The 18822-nt window shown below is 46.2% G+C and overlaps 1 protein-coding gene across 1 annotated transcript in view; it reads left to right on the top strand.

The window, feature by feature from the left end:
• Positions 1-18240, top strand: part of LOC144300746 (scavenger receptor cysteine-rich domain-containing protein DMBT1-like) — a 77760-nt gene extending 59520 nt beyond the window's left edge. The window contains exons 7-11 of the mRNA XM_077877010.1: positions 3671-3988; positions 8207-8474; positions 12427-12617; positions 15399-15716; positions 17897-18240. Of these exons, the coding sequence (XP_077733136.1) occupies positions 3671-3988; positions 8207-8474; positions 12427-12617; positions 15399-15716; positions 17897-18240 (1439 nt within the window). The remainder of the gene's footprint in view (positions 1-3670; positions 3989-8206; positions 8475-12426; positions 12618-15398; positions 15717-17896) is intronic.
• The last annotated feature ends 582 nt before the right edge of the window (positions 18241-18822 follow it).

The raw sequence follows: 18822 nt of genomic DNA, 5'->3' as shown, positions 1-18822 counted from the left end.
CTCACAGATTATTTCTCCTTTATTAAAATTTGATCTGCAGGGCGACTGGGTGGCTTAGTTGGTTGAGTGTCTGCCTTCGGCTCAGGTCATGATCTCAGGGTCCTGGGATTGAGCCCCATATTATGCTCCCTGCTCAGCGAAAAGCCTGCTTCTCCCTCTGCCTCTGTTGCTCCCCCTGCTGTGCTCTTTCATGTGCTCTCTCTCTCTCTCAAATAAATAAAATCTTTAAAAAAAAAAATTCTTTTGCGAAGAGCACCATGATGAAGCAAAATAGTATCTATTTCTCTGTATCTAAGTGAAATGAAGGACTTTTTCTTCCTTCTTTCCTTGCTGAAATCTTTCTCCTAGGCAGCAGTGAGGAGCTATTAGAATCTCTCTGTTAGCAGTGAGGGAAAACAACAAGTCTCAGTAACTCCACACTTACAATAAGAATCAGAAAACAAAAGAAACTAAGTTGATAGAAGGATCGGGGCATATATGCTTTACATCTACAGAAACTCATCTCTAATAAATTAAAATTTATTATAAAAATTCCATCGGATGAAAAACCATTACGGCTTAATAAATTCTTAACATTACATGGGCAGCAACCCCCTCCAAAAATATAGTATCTTTCTTTTAAGTATAAGAAATGATTTTCTTTCCTTTTTACTCAGTTGCTTCTGGTTTGGTGTTTTGGTATTTCCATTTTTACCTTAACTACTGAATTATTAGCTCTAGGTTAGCCTACAATTAGATGTATAGTAATAGAATTTTTAGAATATAGGTTGGTACGTTATATCCTGCATATATTTTCATGATTAAATGTTTCAAAATAAAAGGCATCTTATTACTAAAGACAAGAACAGGAAAAAAAGAGCATTAGTCATCATTTCTAAGAAAAATTTTACTTTGATTATGTTATTAGGATATGTCAGTGTTTCCTAAAATGCACTGTGTGGAGTCTGAATTCTGGATAGTAACACTGACACAGATCCAAACCAGGGTTCTGATTCTGAAGATCAGAAGCTTCTGTTGAACTGATGGGATGAGTTTTCACTTTCATTGTAGTTTTAACTCAGTACATCTAAGGATTTTACTCTGAGAATTAACTTGAGGGTTTCCAAAAGGGGTTAAGTATCCACCATTTTCCCCAATTATCTGACCAGGGAACAGTTTTATTTTTCAGAAGGCAGCTCTTAAGACTAGTACTTGGCCTAAAATATATTAGGGAAAGGTTGAGTTCTAAATTACTGAATCCCTACATGTGCTACTATGAATAACTCTAAACAAATTTGGGTGAAAAAAAATTTGCCTTCTAGACTATTAAAACAGAAGCACATTTGTAAAATGAGGCCCAGGTAATGCTGCAATATAACTGGGCTCTTTCCTCCTTCCCTCCCTCCCTCCCTCCTTCCCTCCCTCCTTTCTTCCTCCCTCCCCACTCCCCTCGCTCCCTACCCACCTCATCTTCCCTCTGTCCCTCCCTCCTTCCTTCCATCACGGTGTTCTGTGCACATGCATTAACAATTACACAGTGCTAACAGGCTTACTGTCACGCGGCCTTCCTTCTCCAACTCCACCCTCTACCTTGGTTCTATACCGACAAAATATTAATCTAATTCTTTTGGGAGTTCTCTCCAGGTTTTGTTTAAATCTCACTAAGATTTCTTGCAAGGACTGTGGAACCAAATTTCCTAATTTTAAATACCGGTTCCCCCGAACTGTGTGATCTTGGGGACATTACTCAACTGCTTTGTGCCTTAATTTCCTTGCCCACAATATGGGCATTATAATAGAATATATTAGTATGTAATACATCTATGAGTGTGTGTATAGGCATGTATAAACACACTATTATTTATATATACACATCTACATACATTCATAGATACATAGATGTGGTTTGAGGACCATGGTGGAGGTTAAAGGAGCTGGTCAGTTACTTAGTACTGGGCGCTAGGAAGTCAACATTAATGTTAGCCTTATCATAACTGTCATCATCACTGTTGCCATTAAATATTTGCTTTTTGCTAAGGTGAGAGAGAGAACTGGCCTAAAGACATTTACACACGTTGAGAGTGGCTTTCAGACGTCAGCATGTCCATGAGGCCTGGCCTTTCTCCCAGGGTGGTGGCCAGGTCCCAGGAGTGAGTCCCTGGAGGAGACAGAGCACAAGTGCATGGCATTTCTCTCACCCTGGCTCAAAAATGTTTAGTGTCACTTGTGCCGTACACCATTGGTCAAGAAAGTTGCAAAGGCCCAACCAGGTTTGAAGGGATGATGCAGAAAGTCCTCCTTGGAGACCTGGGATCAAGTCCCACATCAGGCTCCCTGCATGGAGCCTGCTACTCCCTCTGCCTGTGTCTCTGCCTCTCTCTCTCTCTCTCTCTCTCTCTCTCTCTGTGTGTGTCTCTCATGAATAAATAAATAAAATCTTAAAAAAAAAGGAAAAAGAAAAAGAAAAAAGAAAGTCCTCCTTGGGACATGGGACTGTCAAGATTCCAGAAGGGTTTGAGGAACTAGAGATATTTTGTAGACATCTTTCAAAAATGCAATTGACCATGATCCCCTTTGTTTACCAGCACCTCGCTCCTACATTGGTTGACATCCTATTCCTCCAAACACATCACCCACGAGGTTCCTCTGGGGTGAGTCTGCTCACTTCTAGCGGGTAGCCACCCTCACCTAGCCCACAACAGCCCAAGTTAATGCTCAGCAAACATCCTCTCAACCCCACTCTGTTTAGTTTCTAAAAAGAATGTGCTGAAATTCTCCATCGGCTCTTACTATCCATCTCATCTTCTCTGTATTTTCAGATCACAACATTTTCATGCCTTTTGCATGCTTGGGGAAGGAGAGGAGATGAACTTATCTAATCAAATCATGTTGCAGTTGAAGTCCTCACAGGTTTCCATCCTATGTGAACTTGCACTTCCCTTCATTCCTGTCTGGGGCCAGCCCTCTTCTATCATGATCAACCTGCAGCAAAGGTCTTCATGTTTCAAAGCCAGACCTTCATGAAATAATCTCCCAAAGTAGAGGATGTGTCCATCACTGATAACACTATTAGATTCCTAGAGATATTCCTCATTATTTCCCCTGAGAGTGCAATGTGTGTGGTTTTTCCATCCTTTCACTGGTTGTAAATCCTGAGTGGTGAACTCTGTCCAGTTTCGCACCTAATAGGCATTAGGTGAACATTCTATGGTTAAAAGTACAACCATGCTGGCTGCAAAGAAATGTCTCTAGTGCTAAAAAGAGTGTTCTGTAATATCCAGATACACCACCCTGGTCAACTTCCACAGTTGAGAAGACTCTTGTCAGCTGTCCACCAAGGGATGGTCATCATAGGGCCCCCATCCATATGACCCTCAGGTCAAGGGTACCCTGAGTTCTTTTGCTGTAGGTGGGATGGGAGGGACATGTGTACAGCTGAGAACCAGGGCCTCTGGCTTTCCCCTCTAGAAGCCCGATGCTGCTGTTTCCTGGGATCTTCTAGCCCCTTCAGGCACTTCCAGGAAGAAAAAATTGCAGCCTTGATGTGCTAAGACCCTAGAGCTCTCTCTCTGTCCAACGCAGAGGAACTATGATATCAGTAGTCCATCAGACCACCACTGTAAAAGGATCAAGGCAAAATGCTGACACAAAGGTCAATCTCAGAATTTCCCATCGTTCTGTGTCTCCCCAGGAGCCTCTATGGCTGTGAGGCTGGTGAATGGCACAGGAAGGTGCTCAGGCCGAGTGGAGGTTCTCATCCAGGGCACATGGGGGACCGTGTGTGATGACTTCTGGGACCTGGCCGAGGCCACAGTCGTGTGCCGCCAGCTTCAGTGTGGCCAGGCCAGGGAGGCCCCCACGGGTGCCCACTTTGGGGCAGGCTCTGGGAAGATTATGCTGGATGACGTGCAGTGTGTGGGCAGTGAGAGCCACTTGGGGCAGTGTGTGCACAGCGGTGAGGCCGGGCACAACTGCGGGCACCTGGAGGACGCCGGCGTCATCTGTGCAGGTGAGAGGCTGTCAGTACCCATCTGGGGACTATCTCCTCCCTATCTCCTCATGTCTCATTCCTCCACCCACACAAGATAGAATAGCCTAGAAATGTCAGTGGATTGAGGCAGGCAACTGGTGTTGTCTACATCCCTTCAAAGTTATGCACCAGCCTGCCCCCCTTGACTGCAAAGATCATTGAGTATGGCTCATGACGGCTGATCCAGGCTCAGAAGTGGCCTCTTTGGTTTGAAAATTCAGGCTGAACTTCAATTCAGCCAAATCAGAGTATGTGGCATAAAAACCCAAATTCTTGCATTTGTGGAAAAAAAAAGAATAAAAACAGAAGTTCAGGCTCAAAACAATAAATTCTTTTATTGTGTTTAACTGGCTGCATCTGAGAAAGAGCTGACCTTTGGTCACAAAACAGCTTTCCAGTTCACACAGTCCCCATCACTCAAATCCCTTATTTGTTTTATTCCCATGGCCCTTGGAAACTTCTGAGTTTGAGTTTGTGACCCCTGGGTGATGGGCCAAATTTGTCAGCTGATGTTTCCGGCTCTTCACATCTAACTAGGCCTGGTGACCTTCCCAAACCTATGTGTCCCGCTAGTTGACTCTCTGCACCACATAATCTTTCCCAATTCTGCCCCACTGGCAGCTGGAATAGTGTCCCTACAAATGGCAGGCCCTGCCAGGCTGCACCTGGCCCATCCTGAGCCACACCCCTCAACGCCTAAGGCCCCTGGGGAGACACCACCTTCTGAAGCTCCCCTGGGACACTCAGCATTTGCTACCTGGTCTCATGTCTCAAATCCCCAGGAAATACTAAGACCCTCAAAGGCAGGGTCTCTGCCTCTCTGTGCTTCCCAATGCTCCCTAAAACTAGGGCGTTCCCAATAAAGTCACTAAATTAGACGTGATAACAGGCATGATCTCTCTTTACATTGACAGGTGCTGATTCCACAGCTGCTTTGCCTACAGGTAGAACCCGTGTTACATTTGGCATCATCTACTAGACCTGGCGGGATGTGAGAAAGATCATGAGGTTTAGAGGCACATCCTGGTTTGATTCCCAGTTTCATGCATTCACTCATCTGTTCATTCAGCGGATATTGACTGAGTGTCCACTGCATGTTCCTCTGTGCCAATAACCACTGGGGCCAACAGCAATGATCAAACTCCCCCCACCCCACCCTGCCCAACTCTCTCCTTTCACAGGGCCTGCACCTTAATGGGAGGGGGCAGACATGGCATATGATCACCCTCAATTATGTGACCTCAGCCAGATTATATCATCTCTTGCTCCCATTTCATCTCAATTTCTCTTCCCAAGAGTAGGAATAATGTAGAGAATTGAATGTAACAGCGCCCAAAGACTCCTGGCACCTGAGAAGCACTCACGCAGCTCCTTCTTTTGGTCTAATGTGAACTAAGAGAGGCTGTGTGGAGACGTGCAAAGGGCCCCAAGCTGAAGGAATCTGATCCGGGCTGGTGTCTCTCCAGATAAATAACCTTGGCTCTCCCTCTCCAAATCATTAGAACAGGCACATTAGATTCCATGCTCCCTAAAATTCTATGTCTTTGATGTTCCATGACACACGGAGAGGATAAGCAGCCACGTGGATTGGCTGAATGAGGTGTAAACCACTGTGGAAAGCCAGAGGCTGTCTTTGAAGGACAGAGATGTAGATCTTGTACTAGAAATTGAGGGATGCTTTCCCACCTAACATTTTACCATGAGAATTTTCAAATACACAGCAGTTTGAAGGATTTAACAATGAGCTGCTACCTACCTAGATCCCATGCTAAATTTATCAGTCCTTCTATCATCCCTTTACTCATCCAACAACTCATCATATTTTTATTAATGTTTGATTTATGTACTTAAGACTCACTCATTTTCAGGTCCAATTTGATGGATTTTGGTAATTGTGTGCCACCGTATAATCACCACCATAGTTAAGATATAAAACAGTTCCCTTACCCTCAAAGGTTTCCTCATGCATTTTGGGGTTGATGCTCTCCTCCCTCCCGCACACTCCACTTCCATGATCTGCTGTGTGAATTTCCTTGCTTTGTTCAGGTGACGTCATGACACACCTGGGGAGAGGGCAGCAAAGAGAGAGATGATGGCCGACCAAAGGCCTCTCCTACAGCAGGCCACATGGAGCAAATTGTCCATGAGCTTTGCTTTTCTGATGGCCACGTAGTGCATATTCATTTGTCAATGAGTAATAATACCGTGCTCTGTCCTAAATGAAGATCTTGGAGCTATGAGAGCACTGGCTTTGGAAAGTAGTGTCATGGTTATTCCTGGTCAATCCAGGAGGCAGGTGATCCCTTGAAGTAACTGTACCTTCTCCCGATTTTCTGACTGCTCCCCAATGACTATCTTCCTTTTAACTCACCAATAGCCTATAAGACCCTACTTCCCACATCCTTGGTGATATCAGCAGCTCAACAACCACCTTCTTCTGTACCTCCAGGTAAGCCTGTTTCTTTTTATGTCTTCTGAACAACTTTGTTCACTCAATAATGAATGAGTGAATGAATATGTGTCACTAAGGATATATAATGTCACCAGGGTTGTATGTAGCAATAAATAGAGCCAACCCTCAAATAGGCTAAGTCCATGGGGGGAGGAACCTATTACAAAGAAGTGTGGTGAATGCTCTGATGGGGGATCTCAGGGTGCTATAGGTGCCCAGAAGAGGGTCTCCATCCAGATCTGAGGGATCTGGGAGGGACCTGAAGGGTGAGGGAGCCATGGATTATTCCAGGCAGGGGAGAAACCAGACAGACTCCCTGTGGGCTACAGGGTGGGAGACATTAACATTTGTTCCAAATTAGGACATAGGGCTGGTCAATAAGCATAGAGAATTAGAGAACAGTAAGATGGCTCTTTGAGAGGGTTTTCTACGGTGAGCAGGGATTAGTAATATTTCAGGATATTTGGCCTTGTGTTAGGTTTTTTTTTTTCTTTTATGAATTGGATTTTGTCTGAGGTCAGATAAGATGGGAGTAAAATATTGGACCCATGAGTCTCTTAATCTAGCTGTACAGTCAAAAGATTCAGGGAGGAGACAGAGGAACCATTATGACCGCCTGGGGTCTGAGCAGCTCTGGTACAATTGTGCCTGGCGTGTGCCATAGCTCCTGGCCATTGGCTGTGGCTTTGGGGGGATGGCGATTACCAAAGGTGCCATTGTTGGTTCTGTGAGGTCCAATCACCTGAATTCACACTCCACATCTTTCTTTTTAATTTTTTTATGTTAACATTTTTTAATATATCTGTCCAATCTCTCTTCTTGGCATCTAATTTTTTTATTGAGGTATAATGGACATATAACATTATATTAGTTTCAGGACTACGACATAATGATTCCATATTTGTATATATTTCAAAAATGATCACCACAAAAAAATAACCTAACTAAGAAGAGGGTATGGGTAAACAAGGGTATAAATTATCTTTTGCCATGTAAAGCCATCCCAAAGCACAGAGGCTTAAGATGACTACAATCTATCCTTGCTTACTAGTCTAGGGGCCAGCTGGGTAGTCCTGCCACTCTGGGATCGGCTTGGCTGGTCTTGGCTGACTCTGCTGGGCTTGCTCATGCATCTGTGGCTAGCAGGCAGGTCAGCTAAAGGCTGTCTGGCCTAGGATGGCCTCCCTCACATGTCTTACAGTTCCATAGCTGTTATCTGAGGAGACAGAATGATGAGGTCATGCTCTTTCCTCACCCACAGACCAGCTCAAGCTTCTTCATGTCATTCCCTCAGTGTTCCCAAGGAATGAACTGAAACCTCTCAAACCTCTTGAGGTCTCAGCTCCCCATGAGTGCACCATTACTTCTGCCACATTCTACCATCCAAAGCAAATCATAGGCTACCCACTTAGAATCAAGGAGTAGGAAAATAAGCTCAACATCCTGATAGGCAGAGCAGCCACGTCACACCATAAAGAGTGAAGATGTTAGGAAGAGAAGCGCTGTGATCATTCTTGTAAACACTGTACCCCAGGCAAGCAGTCTTAAATAGAGTGTGGATAAGGAAGACATTACTTCTTAAAGCTGACATTTCTGGAGAATGGCATGGGAGCTCACATGATGCATGAAGGGTGTGAATAGCAAAGTCATGGAAAATAAGAAAACATAGGTTGGGTAGCATGTAGTCTAATCATCGAAAGGCAGAGTGAGTGGCCATCACCCCTTGACCCACGGTTCTTCCCCAGGAGGCTGGGCCCCTGTGCGGCTGGTAGGTAGCCACGGGAGGTGCGCCGGCCGCGTGGAGCTCTTCTATCAGGGACTCTGGGGGACCGTGTGTGATGACCTCTGGGACCTGCCAGAAGCAAACATCATCTGCAGGCAGCTGGGATGTGGCTGGGCCATTTCAGCCCCGGGTGAGGCCCACTTCGGGGAAGGCTCTGGGAACATCCTCCTTGACAATGTGCACTGCAGGGGAGAAGAACAGCACCTGGAGGAGTGCTCCCACATCGGCTGGTTTTCCCACAACTGTGGACACACAGAAGATGCAGGTGTGATCTGTTCAGGTAAAGCCCTGCTCCCCTCCCAGGCAGAGTCCAGCCTTGGCTGTTTCTGGGAGAAGACCTTTCAAAAGACAGTAGAAATCTAGCTATTGAAAAGGAACCAGTACATTATTTGCTCACAACAGATATTTTAATCCCTCATGCTTACAGATGCTGAATACTCAACAGTCTCACTCTCAGGTAAGGAAGGCAATATTTACATATGCGGTTTCTCAAAACCTCAAAAAAAGTGGACAGATAGACAAGTAGATGGGAAAACAAGGGGAAGAAGTTCTGCTGGAAGTTGGATGTGTCATCCTCTGGGCCAGTAGAGTGACTGGGACATGTGGAGTCACCTGTCTGTCCAGTGGGAGAAATGGATAGTACCTTAAAATTGGTTTGACCCAGCTTCACTTTTCTCTCCTATTTTACACACAGGAAGCAGATTATAAATTTCTCAGACTTCTGTATAGCACTTTCAGTTTGTCAGCTCTGAGGGTTACAAGGCCATGGCAATGATATGGGTAGGGGGTGGTTAAAACATAAGAGGTGGTTAAGGACACTTCCTGCCCCAGGGAGGATTGCCGGTGGGCTGGACCTGGCCAAAGTCAAGGTGACCCAATTCCATTCCCACCCTCTGCCTTGTTCCTGTGCCTACAGAGCCTCTTTTGCTGTCCTTTCCCCCACATGCTCTCAATGCCAGCATCCAGAGTTTTCCATGCCTCTCTCCTTCATCAAACCATTAGGTTCCCTGAGACCCTACCCTTGGCTGGCTTTTGGTCAGAAAGTGAGTTATGAATAAAGCTGAGTAGAAAAGGTCTGATATAGCTTCAGGCAATACCCTCCTGGGTCGTCAACTCTAGTAAGTGGAAATGGATTAGACCCAGGGAAAGGACTCCAGTGGAAGGTTCTGGGCCAGGTGTCTCTGGTAGAAGATATTCAGGGGGCATGAAGGAGGATCCACAGCATCCTTAGGTCCTGGATCCCCATCTCTGAGGAGCACCAGGTCAAAGGAAGGGGTCAGTTGGTGCCTCTTCCTATTCTTACCTCAAAGTCTCATAGCTCCCAGCCCTTGGGTCACTAGAATTGGCTACAGATGCCAGAATTTCATGTCTTTAGTGTTCTCAAACCCCAAAATTTAAAATATCTCACTTGTGTATATGACAATTTATCAATTGTCATAATTGATAATTTATCAAAATCTAGGAAGGACCTAGATCAGTGCTTCTTCCACCCCACACATTAACTTCCCCTACATACTCTGGCCTTGCCCCCAGAGATGACTCAGCAGTTCTGGGAGGGGCCCCCCACACTGTATTTGTTATAAGCTCCTCAGGGAATCATGTTCAGCTCACGGGGAACTCAGTGCCAGCTGACGAGCCATATGTCCTTTGTGTGTTTGACAGATCGCCCATTGGATGTCATAGCACCAAAAATGGCTGCAGGTGAGACTTTGGTGTCTCTGGTTGCTCTGACCACCATCTTCTAGCTCAAGCCCTGAAGTGATTCTCCAAGGAAGTTGAGCATCATACTACTGCCCTGTCTGGATCATCCCCTTGAACCCATGTTCTAAGTGAAGAGTCCAATAATGAAGGCAGATAAATTGATGGTTCCAGTTCATTTCTAGATAGTCAAAGAAGGCAGTCCAAATAATCAAGTGGTGCCAGCCTGCTTGGTCTCCAGCATGAACCCTCCATGTGAAGGACAGGCATGTGGCTCTTAACACAGCCGTGTCGCTAGGGCACTCCCCAAAAGCATCATTTCAGAGGGCCGCTGTCATAATAACCATGTTGTTCTTCTCCACCCTTTTCCCTTCTCTGACAATCTCTGTCTTCCTTGTTCATCCCTTCCTTGCATCTTCCATTTTCCTCCCCTGTATTTGCCTGTATCTTGGGCTTCCAGAAGCTCCACTAAACTTTTCTTAGCACCACTTGGAGATAAAGGGCTAAAATAATACTGATGGCTGGAGAGCCTGGCTGGTCCTTCTACGGAAGAGCCACAGGTGGATGACTGGAGCCAATCGAGTGTAGGTCTGATTCTCACACAGCCAGAGAGTCTGATGGAGAAAGCCATTGCCACAGGAGTTACCTTTAATTTTGTACTGAATAGTGGACAGATAGACAAGTAGATGGGAAAACAAGTGGACGGGTGGTAAACAGGCAGATACAGAATGATGTCAGTGTTGGAGGAGTAAATGATTCAGGGCAAGTTCTCTCCACTTAGTGGTGGATTTTTAATAGTGTAATTTTAGCACATTGTAACAGATGGCAGATGGAACATCGCCATCTTCATACATAGAGGCTTCACATAGACTCACCTTTCTTGGGAAAATGAAGCCATTTACTCATTACTACTGGTGACCTGACGAAAATCAAAGCTACAGAACCCACCACTAGGGAGTAACAACCAGAAGGAAAGATTCTGGGTGAAACTGGATAGCTGGTCCGCCCAGCATGGCCACGTCAGAGGTAGAACTCTCAAAACAAGTGAGAGATGTTCAAAATTCAGACACTTTCATGCCCTGATTTCCTAAGTATGCAAGACTTTTTAGACTGGTATATGCCTCTGATATGTCCTAAGACGTACCCACAGGGTAATGATCAAGGAGACCTTTTGGGGGAGGGAGAAAGTGTGAATTACAAAATTAGTGATCTGAACAATGAAAAAACTAAAATTGTAAAATATCTTTCTGCTTTTAGAGAAATCTAAGTGTGGCAGAGTTATTACCAACTCATCTGGAGCAATTAGGAATCCCCCGCGGAACGAAATGCATGACAACATAACCTGCGTGTGGCAAATCAAGGCCAATGCATCTGATCATATACTGCTGGCATTTCCGTATCTTAAGTGAGTCACAAAGACATGTCTTAAGTACACTTAAGTGTAGTGTAGAGCTCCAAGCATTTTCCCGAGTTTGATTCTCATAAGCAAAAGAATCCTTCACACTCTTTTTGATTCTGACTTTTGAAATAGTTGTAGACACACAAGAAATTAGAAAAATAAAACATAGAGTTCTACGTACCCTTCTCCCAGCTTCCCGCAATGGTAGCATCTTCTATAACTGTAGGGCAATATCAAACCAGGAAGTAATGCAATAATACACAAGGCCTCAGACCTTATGCTGTTTTCACCATTTTCCGCGTCCACGTGTGTGTGTGTGTGTGTGTGTGTGTGTGAGAGAGAGAGAGAGAGAGAGAGAGAGAGAGGGAGAGAGGGAGGGAGGGAGGGAGAGATTGAGAGAGAGAATATGTTTCAGTCTCTAGTTAAAGATGCAGATTCCAGGGGAAACCCCAGACCTAGTAAATCAAGAAATTTTAGGTTTTAATATTGTAAATAGTCAAGGTTGATGTCATTCACAAATGAATGTCGTATGGAAGTTAACTCCCAGGAGCAACCTAAATTATTTATTACTTTTGAATCAAAAGATGACAGAGTAGGCAGCTCATCAGGCCGAGGTGTGGAGATGGTCTTCTGACTCTAACACTAGGGGCATCTGGACAAAACCCCAGAACAAAGAATGAGAACTGATCAATCAGATGACTTGCTCAAAGCAAGCTGGGTGGCACGCTTCCCTCGAGGCAGGGTGGCTGTGGAATTTGTAAGTAGGTCCTCTGGAGCCTGGAGCCATGTCCTGTAGAGAGGCTGATGCCTGGCCAGGCCCTCGGCCCTGGGCTTCCAGGTCCCTGATGTCTCAGGCCTCAGCAGGGGTGCACCTGGTGCTTCCGCCTCTTCCCTCTTCCAGTTAAGATCCCAGCCCCTCCAGAAAAAGTGGGATAAAAGGAATCCATGCTATGCTTAAATGACTGACAGGCTTTTAATCTGTGCCCAGCTTCACTGTCATGAAAGAAAGGGTCTGCCTCACAGCATACCTCTAAGACCCGCTAATGGGGCGGCTAAGAGGCAGCCCCTGGTCTTTGCTTCCGTAGCCTGGACTGCACCAATGAATATTTTGAAATCCTGGACGGCCCTCCATCCTCAGCAAAGTCCCTGGGGAAGACCTGCTCCGGGTCCTACCTCACCTACTCATCCTCCTCCAGCTCATTGACCCTCGTGTACTTCCGAAGCTTCAACAACATAGGGAAAAACTTCATTGCTTATTATTATTCTGCACCCAAAGGTAAGGATGGTGGTTAAAAGCAGGGACTTTGGAGCTGCAGCTAGACTGCCTGCCTTGGGGCCAGTTAGAACCCCCGTCGTTTAATCTGTGACCTTGGACAACAGACCAGATCTCTCTGGGCCTCAAGCCATTCCCTGTATAATGGGGATAAGAGAAGCTTCCCTCATAGGCTTACCCAAAATGATATAAGCAAAGCCCTTGCATAGAGCTAACACGTTATGTGGTCAATATTTGGCAGAGTCACCACAGGCTTGGTTTCCCATAAACACCTCATTCCAGTCTGCCCATTAGGGTTCCACTTCTGGAGTTACCCCGAATCTAGTACTAGGTGGGTGTTTTAGGACCTGCAGAAGAAGAGGGTGTAGTCCCAGCCTAGGAGGGGCTCGTGCACAACCTGGACGGAGCTCAAAACAAACCCATGTGATGCAATTAGTAGACACATAAAATATACCAAATGAAGGCAAACAAATAGAATAGACCAGAATATACTAAGTTGACACATGCATGCATCTCAGCAAAAGACATTAGAAAAGAGAATCACATGGGCTATAAGCACGAAGGAAACATAGGAGGAAGCAGCCTTAGATTTGTCTTTAAGCCTGGCCAGGCTGTGAGTCAAGAAATAGGGAGGGGGCACAGCAGGTGAAGAAGCAGTGTGAGCGCAGAGATGGGGTGTGTAGGGTGTGTGGTGAGAAGGCAGAAGCTAAGCCAAGGATTTCTGATGAAGCACGAGTACTCAAGGCTGGGTAATCACAACAGTGATCAAAACAGCAAGAAACATTTACTCAATGCCTATTTTATGCCAGGCAACCCTGTAAGCACTTACATGTATTATCTCCCTTTATCTTCACACAAACCCATGCTTCTTCCCCCTTAACGGATGGGGAAACTGAGGCAAGAGAGGTTCAGTAATTGTCCCATAGTGACCCAGGCATAGGTCCTGCACTATTTACCTCTAAGAGAAAAGAGGCTGTCTCACGGACCTCATGAGCAGTTCTAGCATCTGCCTTGGCCGAGATGTTGTTCAGACCAGTCTCCCGCCCTGTTAGCGAGCGCCAGGGCGACTCAGTGAGCATGCTCAGTGTCGCAAAGTGGATCAGAGAAAGTCACTGTCACTATGATTGCACAGGTACTGACGAGGCTCCCTTGTCATTGCAGAGGCCGGTTCCCGGATCCCACATCTAATCAGTGAGTCACGTTTAACATTGCTACTTTATCTCCATTCCTCGTTCGTGTGTCTTCCTCTGTCCCCCCACCTAGTGCTTGGAGTGTCATAGTTTGATCTCGGTCTCATCTATTTCCTAATTTCCCACGTCGGTTCAGCTAGATGAGAGGTTCTTTCTGCACATGTTTTGCACCAGCATGATGCGTACTCACAGGGGAACCAAGTTACACATACCAACAGTTGGGTCTCTGTACCTTGATAATTGCCAATTTGATTTCTTAATTCCTCAATTTTATCAAAACCAGTGAGATACACCTAATCAAGCATCCCACACTTGGGGAAAATTAACAAAATAGAAGCATGTGGAAGAGATAGTTTTTTCCTTAGAAGGGCACCATGGGTGTTTGCATTTTGGCACAGAATGGCACAATTTAAATGTTATTGTATTTCCAGTGATTGGACAGAAGGGATTATTATTTCTGTTGGATCCCACACTTCTAGAACAACAAGACCACGTATAAACAGAGTTTAATTTGAGAGTTCATTTATTATAAAGATGCTAGGGAGAATGAGTCAACCAGAATCTTGGCGTTTAAGGGATACGGCTGTCCTGACCTTGTTTATCTGAAGGGTGTCATCTTGTATTCACAGCAATCCCAACAGCAACACCCAAGACAGTGACAGCAAGACCAGGTAAGCCCTGGGACGCATTCATTCATTTACCAACTATCCTTTCCTCTTGGTACCTGCATTTGTACCTGCTTTGGGGACAGGAACTAGGCCAACTGAAAGTAGTTCATCAATTGGGAAAATGAGCCAATTGACTATGCAAATTTTTAGGACTATGCAAAACTCTTGGGATCCTTTGGCTCTAGCATCCCAGGGTGAGCAAAGTTCTTTTTTTTCTTTTTTCTTTTTTTTTTTTTTTTTTTTTTTGGTATTTTTCAGAGTCTTCTAAGTCTTCCAAGTGCTTTCTAGCGGGGTCCTAGCTTTATTTTATTTATTTTTTTTATTTTTTGGCCAATTCTGCACATAGGTAACCTATATCTGCATCACTAACAGGCTTTTTCAAAGTGAATGGAGCATCAAAGCCATTCCAGAGGCAGTCAGATGGAAGAGCAGAGAAAAATAGTGAACTTTGGAATCAGGAGAGCTAAGCTTAGATCTGTTACTTCCCAGATGTGGGATTTGGGGTGACTCATTTCACTTCTCCAACTTTCAGTCTTCTTATGGATAAACTGGTATACTGGTACTCTTCTGCTTGCCTTCCAAGTTATTACGAAGGTGAAGATGAACACACACCTGCACACACACAAAAGCACTACAAAAAGCCACAAATCACTGTGAATATCATTTATGTTTTTCTGCATTTAGCCAAAATAGATCGGCACATACGTCTGGCCCAATAGATATTCAGTTAATGAATGTTTTAGGCTAAATGTTATTTTGACAATCTTAATTACATATTAGCCTCCAGCTGGGAGGTTGACTAGTTGACTGACTCTTTTAGCAAGTTCTCCATCCCAAATAGTAGTGTTGGGGTGGAGAGCTCACCCAACTCGTGGGAAATGTGCAGTGTCTCTTGAGAGCAATGATCACTGGGTCTCTACCTGCAGGGGACTGGCCAGGGCTGCGGCTGGTGGACGGCTCAGGTCGATGCTCAGGACGCGTCGAGGTCCTCCACCAGGGAGCCTGGGGTACTGTATGTGATGACCTCTGGGACCTGAACGAAGCCGAGGTCGTGTGCCGACAGCTGGGATGCGGACGAGCCGTGTCTGCCCTGGGGAAGGCCCACTTTGGCCCGGGCTCTGGAAACATCTTCCTGGACAACTTGCAGTGCTCCGGGGTAGAGCGCTACTTGGGCCAGTGTGCCCACTCGGGCTGGTCGGAACACAACTGTGGCCACCATGAGGATGCCAGCGTCATCTGCTCAGGTAGCCTTTCCTCCTTCAGATGCTCATTGCCAGTCCCACCGTCTTCAAGACTACTCTACTAGAATTCAGGGTTGGCCAGGGACAAAGACAGGGCCCTCAAACATGTGGCATTCCATTTTTGCTTTATCTCTTCTAATGTGGTCAAAAATACAAGATTTTAACTGCTAACCTCCCAGAATAAAACATTCCAATTTTCTAATTTGGTAGTAAGGTTGACCAAAGGTAGGCGTGCTTTACTGCAAACTGACATGTGCAAAGAACATGATTGATAAAGGAACCTTGAAGGAGTTTATCCAAGGTCTTTCATTTAGGGGCAGTGAGGAGATGTCAGAGCTGGACAGACTTGAGTCTGGATCCCAGAGCCGATGCTAACACTCAGACTGCATTTGGGCGACTCTTAAACTCCTAGAGCCTCAGTTTCCCTGGAAAACTAGAGTCTGATCACTCTCTTGCTGAAAGGATACAAACTCTTTTGCAAAGCACACCTGACAAAGGGGCTGTATGTTTGGCCATTTTTAGTACTACCTTCCTCACTCAATACCCCAAGGAAATCAGTGAAGTAAAATGGCTCATTTTTTTTCTTTAGATTTTATTTACTTATTCATGAGAGACACAGACAGAGAGGCAGAGACACAGGCAGAGGGAGAAGCAGACTCCCTGCGGGGAGCCTGATGCGGGACTCGATCCCAGGACCCTGAGATTATGCCCTGAACCAAAATGTGCCCCAAATGGCTCATTTTAATCGTCTTATGACATTACAATTTTTTCAGATACTCTGGATTTATCCATGTGCAAAAATTAGCAAGGGGTAAGGTACTCACCTCTGGAACGTCTATTAATAACTCTTTCCAATCAGAAGCCTTTGGGTAAACTGACAGCCTAGTCCCTGGTGTGATTGGAAAGGTTACTAACTATAACTCGAAGTGGTGCTTGTGACCTGGAGTCGCCCACGTGAGAAGCAGCTGGGTTAGATGGCTCTTTAACCTGGGGTGATACTTAGAGGTCTTCCTCTCTCTGTTTGCTTTGTGGCATCTCATTAGACGTGGCGTGTCTGATCTTGTCGCCACAGCCTCTTTGGCCGCGTGTTATTCCCGTTCCCATGCTCTGGGGGATGGTTGTCTACCTCTGAGCTGCCCCCAAGAACTCCCCATCTGCCACAAAATCAGCAGTTCAAGTCATGTACCCTACATGTGCCCTTCATCATGGATGGTTTCCTGCCGATGCAGGTGCAGGCCAACAGCCAGAGAGCGGCGCTCATTTACACCCATGGGTGAATCTGGGCCTCCCAGGGCTATGTTATTTAGCAGGACTAATCCTTCCCATATGGGATTAATAAACATTTGCAAGGATGTAGTTAAGACCTTTGTTTTCAGTTGTCGAAGGCAGGATTTCTGGAACATACTGATGTATTTATTCTTCCTATAAACAGATGCTGAAGAATCACTCATTAATAGTCCAGGTAGGTCACACTCTATCTTGATGGGACTCAAATATTGGCTCTCCCTGATTTTTCCGTGGACTCTTTCTTTTCTTCTAGCTGTTAAGTTCACTCTCTGTCTGAACTGTGGAGGTTTTCACACCACTGGGATGCCGATGGAAGGATTACTCTTGATTTTTCCACATGTAGTGATGGCTCTCTCTGTGTGTGTGTGTGTGTGTGTGTGTGTGTGTGTGTCCATATTTTTTAGAGATGTAGACATGAGGAAATGGCATTTCAGGGTCTTTTTCCATATGCTTTTCTCTCTCCCCACCTCCTCCCGGGCCCACTCCTCACTGTTTTAAGAGGATTCCGCCCAGGTGCCCCCTTTACCTGGCCATAACACAGCACCTGTTCTTCCCCTTCACTGCTTGGAATAACGCATTGCCCCAGGATCTGCATTTGATTAAAGGATGCTAGGCACCCCGAAGGCAGGAACCATATCTCTTTGGTCCCCAGCAGTATCATCAGTGCCTAACAGGAAAGACAATCAATAAATTCCTCTGAAGTGAGATTGAACGGCTGAAGACCCCACAACCTGCAGCTCAGGAACACACGAGAAACATGAAGAACAGGCCCCAGGGCTCAAGCCCAGGCATGTCCCTCCGCAAACTCCTAGTCCTGCTGCCTCTGAGGCCTGGTGCTGGTGCGCCCCAGGAGGGTCATTTGGGGACTCACACACTCACCCTGTCTCTGTCTGCAGGGGACTGGCCTGAGCTGCGGCTGGTGGGCGGCTCAGGTCGATGCTCAGGACGCGTCGAGGTCCTCTACCAGGGGGTCTGGGGCACCGTGTGTGATGACCTCTGGGACCGACACGAAGCCGAGGTCGTGTGCCGACAGCTGGGGTGTGGACGAGCCGTGTCTGCCCTGGGGAAGGCCCACTTCGGCCCGGGCTCTGGAAACATCTTCCTGGACAACCTGCAGTGCTTGGGGATGGAGCACTACCTGGGCCAGTGTGCCCACTCAGGCTGGTCGGAGCACAACTGCGACCACCATGAAGATGCCGGAGTCATCTGCTCAGGTAGCCTCTTCCCTCTTGGGCAATAATTTCTAATATTGTGATTGAAGATATTTTGAAAGTATTCATCCCACATGGAATGTATCCATCCGCCCATTCACTCCTTCTTTCATAAAACAGTCCTTGAGCATCTGCTCTGCACCAAGCCTGGGACACAGACACCCACCCTTGGTTAGCACGAGGTTGCACACAGGAGATCTTGCAGGTTCATGTACACCAGCACCGCCCGAGGCATTGCAATGTGGAATCCAGGGCCCTGGCCCCAGAGACCACAACTAACTAGCTTGGGCAGGGCTGCTGGAATCTGCATTTTCACGAGTAGTCTGGGTGATTCAGCAAAAGAGGGGCCATAAGTAATCCTTCACTGCCTGCCATGAGGCAGAGATGACACTGCTGCTGTGCCCTGCCCCCAAGCCCAGGGACCCTGCAAGAGGAAGGCAGAGGAGGGCTGAGTCCTTTCTCCTCACTCCCCACCTGCCCCTTCTCCCCTCCATCTGCCACCTGCACCCTCGTTACCTGGCCCCCTCCATGCTTTGGGTTCACTAAAGAGAGTAACCTATTGCCTTTCTTTATGCATTCAGATGCAGAAGAACTGCCTCCTCCCACACCTC

Source organism: Canis aureus, chromosome 29 (genome assembly GCF_053574225.1).
Source record: "Canis aureus isolate CA01 chromosome 29, VMU_Caureus_v.1.0, whole genome shotgun sequence".
Lineage (NCBI taxonomy): Eukaryota > Metazoa > Chordata > Mammalia > Carnivora > Canidae > Canis > Canis aureus.
The sequence above is the reverse complement of the archived record's forward strand: the minus strand, read 5'-3'. Positions and strand labels throughout refer to the sequence as shown.